We start from the raw sequence: 15,036 nt of genomic DNA, 5'->3' as shown, positions 1-15,036 counted from the left end.
AGATTGTAGAGATGACGAGACATCGTGAAGAACACATGGAGCACAGAGAAGAGAATGTAAGTCAACATGTTGTAGACTGTGCTACTTTCAGGTGTGTTGATGAAGTGAATAAATACTGCTGAATGAATTAAGGTGTCGGGAACAAGCTTATAATCCCACCTGCTGCCACGAATTTGTATGTGATGGAGAAGACTATAGTCTTCAACTCCCACACAACTGCTGCCAGTATGCAATATAATAATCAGTAAGGGGTTTGACTCCCATATAGGCTTTACCTCCCACACCACTGCCATCTGTATGCAATAGAACCAGCAGTAAAGGGGTTGGCTACCATATAGGCTTCAACTTCCACATCACTGCTGTCAGGATGCAACAGAACCGGTAATAACTTGGAACCTTTTAAAATACAAAGGACAATGACCTAAAGGATGCATGGTAAATGTGCACAGCTGTCTTAGGTAACAGCCAACTCCTGCTACACCCAGATAAATTCTACTTTACACAGCTGCAGATCACATTTATAATCCCTGGCTTCCCAGATTTTCACCCACCTTAGGCTAAGTCCAGTACCTTTCAATGCAAACTTTGCAACGGTAATTGAAACTTAACCAGTACTGTTTCATACACACACACACACGCACACACACACACACACACACACACACACACACACACACACACACACACACACACACACACACACACACAAAATCACACAATCATGTATTTTTCAAAATGTGTGGGACAGATGGTGACTTTCAGCACCATCTCATTCCTTCTCAAGCTATACTGTAATCAGTAAGTCAAAAATAACAATACAAGAAGACATCATACAGTTTATAGGTTCATAAGTATTTGCTAGACCTATGAAATCCAGGAGACCATTGAGGACCCAAGAACAATTTCCCAATTGCTGTTAGAGGACTGTCTGGTTAACTGACTTTCTCAGTAGTCAAATAGAGGCTGATGGAATCAAACCTTGGGCTACAGGAAGGAGCTCATTAACATCTCATAGCCCTAATTCTCTCTGCTAACTGGCAAACTAGCTCTGATCAGTCACCCTTCCAAGGGCAGACACCTCAGAGTTTGATACAAAATTAAAATGCATAAACCTTAAACCTAATAAATAAAACAACAAGCACAAGTATTCACAGGTGAATAATAACATTATCTATTTGAACTAAATAAGTTTAAATTTTCTTAAGTAAATATGCAGACAGTAAGACTTGCACAAGTGATTGAAAATAAAACATTTCAGAAGGCACCAGAAAGGACTATCTAGCATCTAAGAATTATTGTTTCTGGCTAAAGATATACTGTGGCCTTACGTTTTCTAACTTTTAAGTCCAAAATGGAATGAGTTCTTACAGGCATTGAGCTCAGTCATTCAGCAGTAACTCCTACAGCTTATGCACATTTGTTATTATTAATTTTCAATTAACATTCATTCATTCTACATGTAAGCCCACAAACAGGATTTGCTGTAATTTTAGTTTGAATTTAAAAAATACCTTTTCTCTTTCTACAGCTGCATGCCCAAGGTTGAAGAGGAAGATTCAGCAAACATAAATCCACATAAGGAAATCATCATGTGTCCTAACTCAATAACCTCCACAGAACTGCAGATCTTCAAAGTCAATAAGCAAATTTTAGCTTCATTCTTAACTATAATACATTTCTACAGGGGCGACTGCAGTTCTGTACACATCTTCTTTTACATGTTTTACTTTACTGAAAAAAGTGAACGCAGTGCAACTCTTTCATTATATCTTGACTCAGTACAGTTTTAGTACAACTTCTTAGATATTTCTCTTTGAAAGAATACATTACATGTTCCCATTTTATCTCAATTCTTATCACATAAGCTATCACAGGATATACAGGCCCTCAGGCAAGCCCTGGAAAAGAAGTACAAGAAGGCAGTTAAAAGGGGCAGAAGTGAATGGCGAGGGAAAGTTGGGTAATTATGAATGGGAGATCAGATGGGGAGCAAGCTTGCATAGTTAGGAAGGTTGTGTAATTTACATTAACAAGTACAAGAAGGCAGTTAAAAGGGGCAGACGTGAACGGCGAGGGGAAGTTGGGTAATTATGAACGGGAGATCAGATGGGGAGCAAGCTTGCATGGTTAGGAAGGTTGTGTAATTTACATTAACAAGTACAAGAAGGCAGTTAAAAGGGGCAGAAGTGAATGGCGAGGGGAAGTTGGGTAATTATGAACGGGAGATCAGATGGAGAGCAAGCTTGCATAGTTAGGAAGGTTGTGTAATTTACATTAACACTGAAAGCAAAGTCAGGGGAACTGAAATAAAGATCTGTGAACTGTCTGAAGAGGGGAACGGAGGGAGGCAAAACAAGGGCAGGAAATCAAGCTTGTGTATTTTGCTGTGATGAGTTCCCATAGCCATCTCACAGCCAGAGAATTAAATCAAATATGGGGAATAAAAAGCAGGCTGCAGTTCATAGACATGTAACAGGCAAGGAAAGGAAATGTTTCATAGTATGCATTTAACAGCAATAGGTTTCACTGTCAGGAAAATGGGGGGGCAAGAAAATGGAAGGGGGTGTAATGTCAAAAATCGACAAATGAGTAGGGTTATCTGTTCAGTCCTAGTCTCTTGGTTAGCAAGTTGAGGAGCTTGGTATAAAAAGAACATCAAGAGATACAGCAAAATCCCAATTAAAATCGATCAACTTGCTGCTCCTGGCGGAGGGAAACTAGTGTTGTGCTTGGTCTTCTCCTTCTCGTGGTCTCAGGGTGCTTCTTCAGTCCTAGTTAGCTCTGCTGGCTAGAAGAGTTGTCTTCAGATCTTGTTATAAATCCAAATAGTCAGTTCTTATAATAAAGTCTTCTAAGGAGCGCTCATCTGCCAAATAAAGGAACCCTTATAAAAGAACTGACTGTCTATCTTTATTACAATAACTGACTATTTGGATTTATTCCAAGAAGTGAGGACAACTCTTCCACTCAGCACAACTAACTAGGACTGAAGAAGCATCCTGAGACCACTAGAGTGGGGAGACTAACCACAACACAAGTTTTCCTCTTCCAGGAGCAGCAAGTTGATCGATTTTAATTGTAAAAATCTGCAAATGAGGAATAAATGTGCAATACCAAGAGCCACTAAAATAATGGGAAGTGGCGAGTTCAAGTCTTGATTCAGATACATGGAATAAAAGTGAATAGTTTGCATTCAAACGAGTGCTAAAAGGCCGAGAAGATTCCACAGTGCAACAAGGAGGTAGAGGGTATAGGATGACACTATATATGCACCAGTATGTGTGTGAACATTCTAGAAGAAAAGGCATTGAAAGGAAGAAGAGATAAATCAGATTAGACAGATTATGACAGAGAGAAACAAGTTGATGCTACAATGGAAGAGATAAGTATGTTGGGGAAAATGCAGTCAGATTAATGTGGAGAGGTTCAGATGTAAAATAAGTGGAAAATGAGGTGAAATTAGTTAAATAGTAGTTCAGGAGAGGAAGAGAAGAAACAAAAATGGACAGGATAAGTGTTACATATGGGAGGTGAAATGAAGGTATGGCCAGTCTAAACAGTTATCATGAGGAGAAGGTAGAACCTAAAGTTATAAAAGGATAAGCACATAATGAGAATTCAATTGCAAAAGGTTTTGGAAGAGACTAATATATACTATCAATGTTATTTTGTTTGCTCATTGCATATCTGCTGAGTCACATGACCCATCCTAGCATTGGTGGATAAGGTGGGTTTGCATTTGCAGTTTGAAGCTGGGATTGCAGGTAAAGGCAAATCTGCTGCATGGTGACTGGGAGAACAAGATGGATAGCGATGATTGGCTGCATCTGCCCTTTGGTATTGTGCATTGTCTGAAAGAAGACTAAGGAACAATAAACTCACATTTCAGACCAGGACTGAATTGCTTTCCTGTTGTTCAAGTGAATTTACCAGTATTGTTATTTGCCTCATAGACGATATTAACATTGGTTTCTGCCCCTCCAAGGCCTGATAAATATTTAAATGGAACATCTGATACATGGTGAAGCAGAGAAGTTTTATCCTTCATTTTTGAGTTGTCCGTTTGTTCTCTGTTGGTCACACCAAGATTCCATTTTGTTAAAATAGTGATAATTTCTCTGTTTTCAGAAATGGGGCTCACAGAAGCATCATCATGTAATGCAACAGCAGATACAAGTTGCAAGTGCAAACCGGAAATGCAGTGCGTTCATCGTTCTACGGATGGCAGTTGCCTGGGGTGTGAACCTCTGCCATTGTGCCCTGTTGGCATGGGACTGTCAAAAGGTAAGAAGCCAAGTCATTTATCTCAGAACTGCATGCAAATATGTGTGTGCGCGCATGCGTGCATGTATATGTGTGTGTCTACATATATGCAGGTATTCCTTAATGTAGGCATGTGTCTCCCTTTTTTAATTTCTCCAAATCTTCTGGGTTTCTAATACCATGATAGGAATGGATCCCATTCCTAAGTCAAAGTACAATTAAAGTTCATGTAATTAGTATTGTTTCAATCTTTGATGTTAGCCAGTAGTCCTCTTCCCAGCACCTGCAACGTGCCCAGTAATGACTCCTTCTGCAATTCTTATGGTGTTACATGAATTGGTAACATATCTAAATACGATTGTAAATTATTTTTTATAAGAACAGTTGCTCCTACTACTACTATTGGAACTATCTGGGTATCTTTCTTCCACATAGCTCTTGTTTCCGCCTGCAGATCAAGATATTTTATGACTTTGTGCCTCTCTGTATGCAAGACATTGTAGTCACTAGGTGTGGCGATTTCAATGCTCAATGCTACTTTTGTCTTCTTTTCTTGGACCACTATATCTGGTTTTCTAGCTTCTATCTTTTGAACTGTTGGTACTGGGTGATCCCATGTGATATAAACTTCATTATTTTTCTATGATTCTTTGTAGCTCATGTTTCCAGTGTTTGTTCAATACCATAATGTTTGCACAATCTCCAGTATAACAGTTTTGTCACATTATTATGCCTTTCAGTATACAGTCCCTCTGCCATTAATGCGTCACAACCAGCAACAAGGTGTGTGACAATTTCCAGTTCAGTTTTACAAAGCCTACATATGTCTGTTTCTCCCACATATTCAATGGGCTTTGTAAACCAGCGTGCACGTAGCCCACTATCTTGGGCTGCCAATATTAACCTTTCCTTACTTGATGTGAATTTGCCTCTCCTTAACCATTCCTGCGTTCATTCTTGATCAACATGAGGCTCTTCCAGAAGTTTTCTATACTTGCAACTATATTTATGTCTCCCTGTGTTGGTGCGAATATGTCTGCACATGTACATGCAAGCATGTATTTGTCTATAAATGTGTTTTGGTTGCACACATACATGCACTTCCTGCTTTGGTGTGTGTGTGTGTGTGTGTGTGTGTTGATGCGGAATATATTATAATATGCTGCATAGAAACTGCCAGAGAGTGCTCTGATTTTGCATACACTCTTACTTTTGTCCCCGTTTCGGGGATGTGAGCTTAACAAAGTTTGATTGTAATTTAGTAGGAGTAACATAAACATTGCATTGAACATTATAAGAGCATACAGAAAATCACTAGGCAAAGACCAGGCTCCAGCTTCTTTAAAAACAAACTGCATTAATAGTAAGGAACTCACACAAGTGCTTTCACCATTAGGCTTCTTCGGGTGCATGAATTATCCTAGTAAACACACCCATTTTATATCCAAAAATATTCAGCTTAATTGGTTCTTAAAGCCATATTACTTTACATTCATTCCCTTCTAATACATTACATGAATACATATAAAAGTATATAAAAATATATAAAAATACTTCAACTAATTTCTACAATAATACCAGATTCTAATGCATACCATGATAATTATAAAAATAAAACATTTAATAAGCCTATAAAATTACTAAAAAGATAAGATATAGACTATCTATGCAATGGTCTTTTCTTTAAAACTGGGCTCAATGGAATAACATCATTAAGGCCATGTCCTGCCTTGGCAAAGCATGTAAAAGAAACCAATACTCAGCACAATTTTAAATTTAGAGTATTAGGTATTATTAATGAAAATAAGAGAAAGGGAGATATTAGAAATAAAACAAAACTATGGAAGTAAAATGGATAGTAAGGCTCAGGGGCAAATGTAGGACATGGCCTTAATGATGTTATTCCATTGAGACCAGTTTTAAAGAACAGACCATTACATAGATAGTCTATATCTTAGCTTTTTAGCATTTTTATAGGCTTATTAAATGTTTTATTTTTATAATTATCATGGTATGCATTAGACTCTGGTATTCTTGTAGAAATTAGTTGAAGTATTATTATATATTTTTATATGTATTCATGTAATGTATTAAAAGGGAATGAATGTAAAGTAATATGGCTTTAAGAACCAATTAAGCTGAATATTTTTGGATATAAAATGGGTGTGTTTACTAGGATAATTCATGCACCTGAAGAAGCCTAATGGTGAAAGCACTTGTGTGAGTTCCTTACTATTAAAGCAGGTTGTTTTTAAAGAAGCTGGAGCCTGGTCTTTGCCTAGTGATTTTCTGTATATTTGTTCTTTGGATATTTGGCGAAGACACCTGGTTGCTGTTGGGTTGTTTGTTCATAATCTGGATATATTATAAGAGCATAGTTTATTCCTATAGCAGACAGTCCCTGGGATTTGTTAATGCGTACACACAGTGTATACTAAGTATACACCGTTCTGAGTCAACAGTCAACAAAAGCATAACTCATACTTTCTTCCTTTACATTTTAGTTTTCCAAAAGGTTACCACAAAGTTTAGACTGCTTGTAAACGTAGTGTAATTTTTCTGACTAATTAGAAGCACAAAAAATGTGGTAGGGGTGTTTTTGAATACAGATTGTGTACACTTAGTTTAGTCATTAATAAATCTGGCCATGGTTGCTCGTGACTGTAAGAGTGTATGTTTACAAGACCAAATGTAGTTCTTCTTTAGCTTAAATACACAAGAATAGCAAACTTGCAAATAAGAATATTGGGTCGTTATCTGTCCCAAGGACTTTGCCTGTTGCATTTGCCATGTTACAGTGAAAGTCCACTATCTTAATATCATTTTTGGCCAAGATAAACCTGTCATCTTATCATATATGGAATTTCATTCATCTTATACAGATGACATAGCTTATCGAAATTTGATGTGCCATCTCATCCATATTTCATTTGACATCTTAAGTTTTCAGTGTAGGGCTCACCTATCTGATCAATCCAGGCAAGGTGGATTTTAGGTGTGGTAGTACTCTAGCACTTAGGTTTTCTAATTCCCCAACCATTAATAAAAACACTTTTAGCTCTCTGAAATAGCATATAAAGTGCAAATTTATGTTTTGGTTTCCTATTTCAGGTTTGCTACATTTTTACTATTATAAATTTGGTGCTGTTTTGCTATTTGTTTTGTATATTTTTTTCTTTTGGCCTTACTGATGAAGCTGTGTCATTATGTTTAATACATTTTCATTTATTCAGACATATTTACTTTTTATTTCAGATCCTCATTCTGGAATAATCTGTGAAAACTGCCCCAATGGCACCTTTTCTACTGAATCATCCCTTGACCCTTGTCAACCGTGGACAAGGTATGTACAAAATGTTGCTCTCATAATTTATTCTAGCACACTTGTTTGAAAAGCCGAAAAGACAAACAACAACAACTTATTTCCCTGCCCTGCACTTGTTGGATCAAGAATAGTTGAGTGCAAATTTGCTTTAGAATGCAGTTTTCAATTGCAATGGTGGTTTTAGATCTGCATTCAAGCAATGTGTTTCAGTGTGGACAAAGCTTCCCCAACAGGGAATTGAACACAATGCCTTCCTGTTGCTGTTGTTATTGTTGAAGTTATGAGAAATTCAACATGGGAGAAAGGATACCGTATAGCATCTATTTGGAAGGGCTAGCCATCAGAGAACTGAATATTTTCCATGCATGTCCTCATCAACATCCAGGGAGGTAGAATTCCCTATAATCCGCATATAGATATTATGTCTGGAGAGATGATACAGCTAAAGTGGCATTGTGGTGAGCCTACCTAAAAAGAAAATGTATCTAGAGTTAGAAGAAAAAAAGAAGTAAAAATGGTTTATATGCAAGGAATTAGTCACAAAAAATTTGCAGTAAGTTAATGTTTGGTCAGGCAACAGATTCTGGGAACTTATTCATTAATTGATTGGTTGATTGTCATTTTATAAATTTATTTGCAAAATTTTTCCCAATCTACCCCCTGTTGTTTCTTCTAATCAAGAAATGCAAATCAATCATTACTCAAGGAAGAAAATGCCGTAGCATTTGTTCAAGCTTTTACTATCTTCTTCACTTTAGAAAGCTTGCAGCCTTTGCAGTGACTGTGGAAGTCGCACCTGGTCCCTCTTGGATATGCCAGATATAAGCACTGACTGATCCAATCTTGTGTGTAAGAAACACGTCCAGTCTATGACTAACTATTTTTACACATATATAGGCTGAAGGCCTTCTGTGGATTGGTTTTCCAGCTGATAAGAAGATGTGACCAGCAACAAAATTTTGCTTCCAGCTCGAGAAGCCAAAGTTCCTGTTTTTAATCAATGGACCAGATTCATTAATGCCTACACTAAGTGTACACAATACGTATTCAAGAACATCCCTCTAGTCAGTCAGAAAAATTACACTAAGTGTACATGTAGTCTACAGTTTGTGGTAACCTTTATGAATCCATGTTGATATTTTAAAGCTGCAATAAAATCAGTAGGAAAATTTAAATTAGGAGGAAGAAGGCGTAAGTTATGACTATCTTATCTGTTCACTTAGAATGGTGTACACATAGTATACAGCTAGTGTAGGTGTTATTAAATCCCAGGGTTTATCTATACTGAAATACCCAAAAATGCTTACCTGAGAAATTGTGATGTTGTCTTTTTATCAGTATGCTTAGTATTATAGCATTTTACTAACTTGCCAGATCTAAGGATTCACGTAGATCAGTGCTAGCAGCAGGGGAATAGAAAGGTATACACTAAATATCCATAGCATGCATGTTTTTAAATAGAAATATTTTGTACAATGAGATATGGTAGAATTAGAAAAAAATAATATATTTCCATGGTTTTAGTTTATTAATTACATATTCTTCTGTGTGACCTTTTTTCATAATGCTTAGTTGGCTAAATGTTTTTTTTTTCTTTAAATCTGGCAATTTCAGTTGTTTTTAGTAGTAAAAGTTATGCTCTGCAAAAGCGTACACTATCTGCTCATGCATATTTCCTTGATATTTTGTTTCCATATTTTCTTGCAGTACACGCTGCACTGATATTTGTGGGTTTAGATTGAATTTCATTTGACATGGACCGCAGCATCTCAGAGAAAGAATGAGATATTCTTTTTATGTTTTAAATGATTGTTCTTTCTTTGCTTGGAGTGACCTCAGACTGAGAATAATAAAGGAAGAGGATGGGGGCTGAATCCTCTCCATTATCTGTGTGTAGTGGGGGAGCTTTCCTCTGATAAAAAAATGCTTTCTCTAGTTTGCCATGTTCTGTTTGCATGCATACATGTGTCTGGATCATATGTTACTAAGGAAATTGTTCCATGCAGTAAGCGTCATGCCTACACCACATAGTGTTGCGGGGGGGGGGGGGGGGCTCCCATCTGGTAAAAAAAATGCTTTCTTTAGTTTTCCCTGTTTTGACTGCATGTGTATATGTGTTTAGATCATATGTATCCTGGAAAAAGTATTTCTTGCAAATAGGGCCATGTTTTCAGGTTTGCTGTTGATGTTACTAATGAGGAATAATTCATAATAATAATTATAATTCATAAATCTCTATTTCTTGCTGAATCAAAGATACAAAGCAAGGTGATGGAACACAGAGCAAGTAGGGAGATGATCATTGTAATGTTGGTACAGCTTGTGGGGGGGACTACAGGAACCCAAAGAATAATATTTACTGTTCATTCTTGCATAAATTCTCCAAATGCAGGCTAATGAAGAAGCTGGAACATGTTCCAGCATTCCCTCATGTTTTGCATTAGCGGGCATTTCCTGAAGGATCTTGCTATACATACTGTCTTCAATCCTCAGTTATTTGACTGACCTCGGTGCTAGCCCGTGGCATGCTGCATACAGGTACACACACACACACACACACACACACACACACACACACACACACACACACACACACACACACACACACACACACACACCTGCACACATCTGAAGCATTCATTCCTCCAGTAGGGTGAAAGCCCTGAGACCCATTTGCTTCCCATGAATGTGAGAGTCAGGTGCAAGGGAGTGGGCCAGTCTGCAGACTCTGTGAACTTCCTATCCCCATATTTGATTTAATTCTCTGGCTGTGAGATGGCTATGGGAACTAATCACAGGGTCATCAACAGCAAAATACACAAGCTTGATTTCCTGCCCTTGTTTTGCCTCCATCCGTTCCCCTCTTCAAACAGTTCACAGATCTTTATTTCAGTTCCCCTGACTTGCTTTCAGTGTTAATGTAAATTACACAACCTTCCTAACTATGCAAGCTTGCTCTCCATCTGATCTCCCATTCATAATTACTCAACTTTCCCTCGCCATTCACGTCTGCCCCTTTTAACTGCCTTCTTGTACTTGTTAATGTAAATTACACAACCTTCCTAACTATGCAAGCTTGCTCCCCATCTGATCTCCCATTCATAATTACCCAACTTCCCCTCGCCATTCACTTCTGCCCCTTTTAACTGCCTTCTTGTACTTCTTTTCCAGGGCTTGCCTGAGGGCCTGTATATCCTGTGATAGCTTATGTGATAAGAATTGAGATAAAATGGGAAAATGTAATGTATTCTTTCAAAGAGAAATATCTAAGAAGTTGTACTAAAACTGTACTGAGTCAAGATATAATGAAAGAGTTGCACTGCGTTCACTTTTTTCAGTAAAGTAAAACATGTAAAAGAAGATGTGTACAGAACTGCAGTCGCCCCTGTAGAAATGTATTATAGTTAAGAATGAAGCTAAAATTTGCTTATTGACTTTGAAGATCTGTGGAGGTTATTGAGTTAGGACACATGATGATTTCCTTATGTGGATTTATGTGTGATGAATCTTCTTCTTCAACGTTGGGCATGCAGCTGTAGAAAGAGAAAAGGTATCTTTTAAATTCAAACTAAAATTACAGTAAATATATACTTCCTTTCCACCACGATAAAATGAAATAAAACGACAATACCCAATGGACCAAACAAAGGCAAAGGCACATACAAAACTTTTATTTCCACTCTCTAGCGCTTTGGTGCAACCACCTTCCAGGAGTAGCAAACCTAAATAAAATAATAAATAATAAAATAAAATTGCAGTAAATCCTGTTTGTGGGCTTACATGTAGAATGAATGAATGTTAATTGAAAATTAATAATAACAAATGTGCATAAGCTGTAGGAGTTACTGCTGAATGACTGAGCTCAATGCCTGTAAGAACTCATTCTAATGCAGTTTACCATTCATCAAGGGTTTACTACAGATACCTGGTTAACAAACTGACCCTTGTTAGCTGTTTGGTATTCAGAGAATGCAGTTTACTGTTCATTGACAGTTTACTATAGATACCTGGTTAATGAAGTGACCCTTCCTAGACTGCTTCACATTTTTTGTCTTTGACTTCTGTCAGGATGGGTAGCCTATTATGACAGGTACTTATCACACTGTTAATTTCTAATTGTAGGCTGTCTTAGCCAAGGGGATGTCATCACAGAAAAGAGATCATCTGTGTAGAAGTTGAATTTAAACCACATATAGAACAAATAATTCATTGACTTTGTTATTGAATATATTCCACTGAAATTAGTGGTTAAGCAGTCCCACCTACAGTCCTGTCAGATGCCCTTAAAATGGTACTTAAGAGACAATAACCAATTATACCACTCAAGACAAGAGAAGAAAGACAGAGGATGGAACTTCTCTTAAAGAAGGCCTATATCATTTGTAGATGCTGTTGCAAGATCTGAATTTATTGGTTGCCTGTGGGATGCATTAATGTACATTTACAGAAAATTCAGGATGATAAAGTTATTTTATTGGTACTGAGATTGATGAGTTTTATTATTTGGCTGTCAAAAGCATAGACAGCACTTAGCACATAGCCTTAAGAAATGAAAGGCTACTATAATAGTGATTGTTCCTAATGATACTGGTGCAGGTAGGACTCAGACATTCCTCTACTGGAAATAGCAGAATCCTCTACAAGCATTATAGCTCTTCCTACACCAATCAAGACCCTGCAAACTCACTTGAGCTGCACGAATATCTGTCCTAAACTGTTCTACCCAAACTGATTTAGACAGATACCTGTTGGAATTCTGAGGACTGGAACTGGTATCCTTGAAATCTCAGAACCACAAGTGTGATTGCAAGTGAATACATACCAGCATTTTGGTGTATTCCCCGACTCTTAGCTATAGTAGTCTTTGACATAGTATTTATAATTAGTAATGGTGTGAGGAGTCACTTGCAAATACTTTTTAAAGGTGTAGTAGTGATTTTTTTTTAATTCAGTGTCTTTTTGTTTATACCACAGTTTACTTTTCACAGTGTCGGGACTTAAGGTATCATATCCCTCACTTTCAATAAGGAGTCAGTCCACACTCAACTTGAGTTAGTTATGACCCCAGTTACTGCATCAAATAGCCAACAAATTCTTCTTTGTAGTAATACTGTGGAAATGTGAACAGTTTTCTTCAGAAGTTCCACAGTATTTAAGAGAAATATTTTCTTTCATCTCCTTTTTTGCTGATATGAATAGTGAAATTGGTAATTGAGGCTGACACTTCTCTGCCTTCCTGAAAGCAGTTTCCTTTGACACATTATTTATGATGATTATTGCAGCCATACCACTTAACCTCTTAGCACATGAAATCTGGAATAAACCAAAAATAATGGGGGGGGGGGGTCAAAGGACCAAAATTACGGTCAGATTTTAACTATCTCCCTTATAAATGTAGAAGGTTGACAAAATGAAATGTTTTGCATTAGCAGGTATTTCCTGAAGGATATGAAGTCTGAAACTCAAATGTCTGCCAATTTATACTGACTTCATGCCTCAATGATTTAACAGAAAACCACTAATTTTATGAGGAACACACTAAAAATATGAGGCAAAAATCTGGACTTTCTGTGAAAATCTAGACTGTTGAGAGGTGTGATTGCACTGCACTTAGTGACATTTTATTTCTGTATTGGTACAGCCAAATGAATTAGATTTTTGTTAAAGGTACAGTTATATCTCGAACAATACAAAACATACTTTTGTTGCATTAACACAAAACCATTTGACACACATAAGTGGTATTTTCTAGCTTTGATGTAAGTTTCCTGTGATCTTGTTTTGTGAAACATCCTTCATCCTTTGGAAGAGACTGAGGATGTATGGCTTCTCAAAGAACTCTGTATTTGAAGGGAAGATATTATATAGTAGGTCAGTGGCATAATGTAAACACACAAGGTTTTTTCTGACCTTATACTTGTGTTATGATGTATGAAGCAGGGGTACCTCCTGCCACAGTACTTGCTTCAGCTGTTTACTGAGGTACCTTCCTAAAGTATTAATACTGATCCATAGGTGAGAGGCAAAATCAAGTGGCAAACTCATTGCAAGATTTGGCTTTATGCTGGTGGCATGTTGTTAACTCTTATATACTTGTTGGCCGCTATCTTTCCAGGGTAAACTTAAGGTAGTTTTCTGTTTGCATTGTTCCTGTAGGTACATCACTGAATTCTGACAAAGAAAGGGACTTTTTTACTGTATTTTGTACCTGTTGCACTGATTAGAAGGGATGTGCCCTTTAGATGAATGAACTAAGCAAGTAATAATGCCCTCCAGGGTGGACATTATCAGAGAATTAACACAGGCCCAGGGGTGTCATGAGGCTGCATGCTGCAGGCAGATGGCCATACCACTCCTGGTAAATCTAGTTCACATTGTTATGGTGTAAACATGTGCAACCTGCCTGGCTTGTGGCTGAAAATAGTTAAGGATCAGTCTACCTATATGATTAATAAAAGCAAACAGTGGGTGGAGTGACATATTTGGGATACCTATCACCAAATGACTAGCATTATTAGCTGGGCTAAACCTGGAGGATCATACACAGCATATTCCTCATATGGTCTTGTTTAATTAATTTTTTTATGTATACATGATAATGCAGGCTCGGTCAAACTACAGGCTTTGCCAAGGATTTCACATTATCTATAAAGGCCACAGCTGTCTTAGTTATAATTAAGCTCATCATGGATGTATTTCTTGTGACAGTAAGCCACCTAGATTATTTGTAAAGACATTGTGTTCCCATCCAGTATATGCAGGATTGGGTGTTGCGGGTTACTAACTATATTTTCTTACCTTCTCTCTTTTGCAGCTTCCTTTTCACTGTTTTTTAAGACACAGGGGTGATGTTTTTAAATGTTGTTACTTGAATTTTTAACAATCCATGTGAACAAATCACAGAAAAGAAAAAGATCTATTTTACTAATTGTGGAAGCTAGACATGAAAGGAATATGCAATGTATGAATGTAGCAATTAACAAGATGGTCCAAAGAGAAGAAAATAATTCTAATAAAAATTGTCTTACTTACAGTTAGAAAACTACTTCTTAAATCAATTACTAAGTTTCAATTTACCTAAAACATGTTTAACAAAACTTTAAAATAATCTGATAACAAATATCAATGGCACAACAGGTAGCACACTCACCTGTGGTGCAGAAGGCTGTGGGTTCTAGTACCACATCAGGTAGATCAATTACTGACTCTGCAGTGCATTATAAAGGGGATGATTTACTCCTGAGTGTGTCTTCCTCTGCATGAGATGTAAATCGAGGCTCCAACTGCTTGAGTTAGTGACAGCTCATGTGGATGTAAAGGATCCTGTGGCATCTATCAAAAAGAGTAGAGATCCTTTATACCCAAAAAGCACTCTTATTTATAGATATACAAATCTGTTTACACATTCATAATTTCCTTTACAGTCATATTTAATTTTTATCCCTATT

At 37.2% G+C, this 15,036-nt stretch overlaps 1 protein-coding gene across 1 annotated transcript in view; it reads left to right on the top strand.

The window, feature by feature from the left end:
- LOC122808625 (tumor necrosis factor receptor superfamily member 5-like) overlaps positions 1-15,036 on the top strand; it is a 448,756-nt gene that overhangs the window by 200,054 nt on the left and 233,666 nt on the right. The window contains exons 4-5 of the mRNA XM_044079589.1: positions 4,129-4,284; positions 7,519-7,606. Of these exons, the coding sequence (XP_043935524.1) occupies positions 4,129-4,284; positions 7,519-7,606 (244 nt within the window). The remainder of the gene's footprint in view (positions 1-4,128; positions 4,285-7,518; positions 7,607-15,036) is intronic.

Source organism: Protopterus annectens, chromosome 8.part0 (assembly GCF_019279795.1).
Source record: "Protopterus annectens isolate FY-2018-M chromosome 8.part0, PAN1.0, whole genome shotgun sequence".
Taxonomy (NCBI): Eukaryota; Metazoa; Chordata; order Ceratodontiformes; family Protopteridae; genus Protopterus; species Protopterus annectens.
This window is presented reverse-complemented; position numbering and strand designations above follow the sequence as displayed.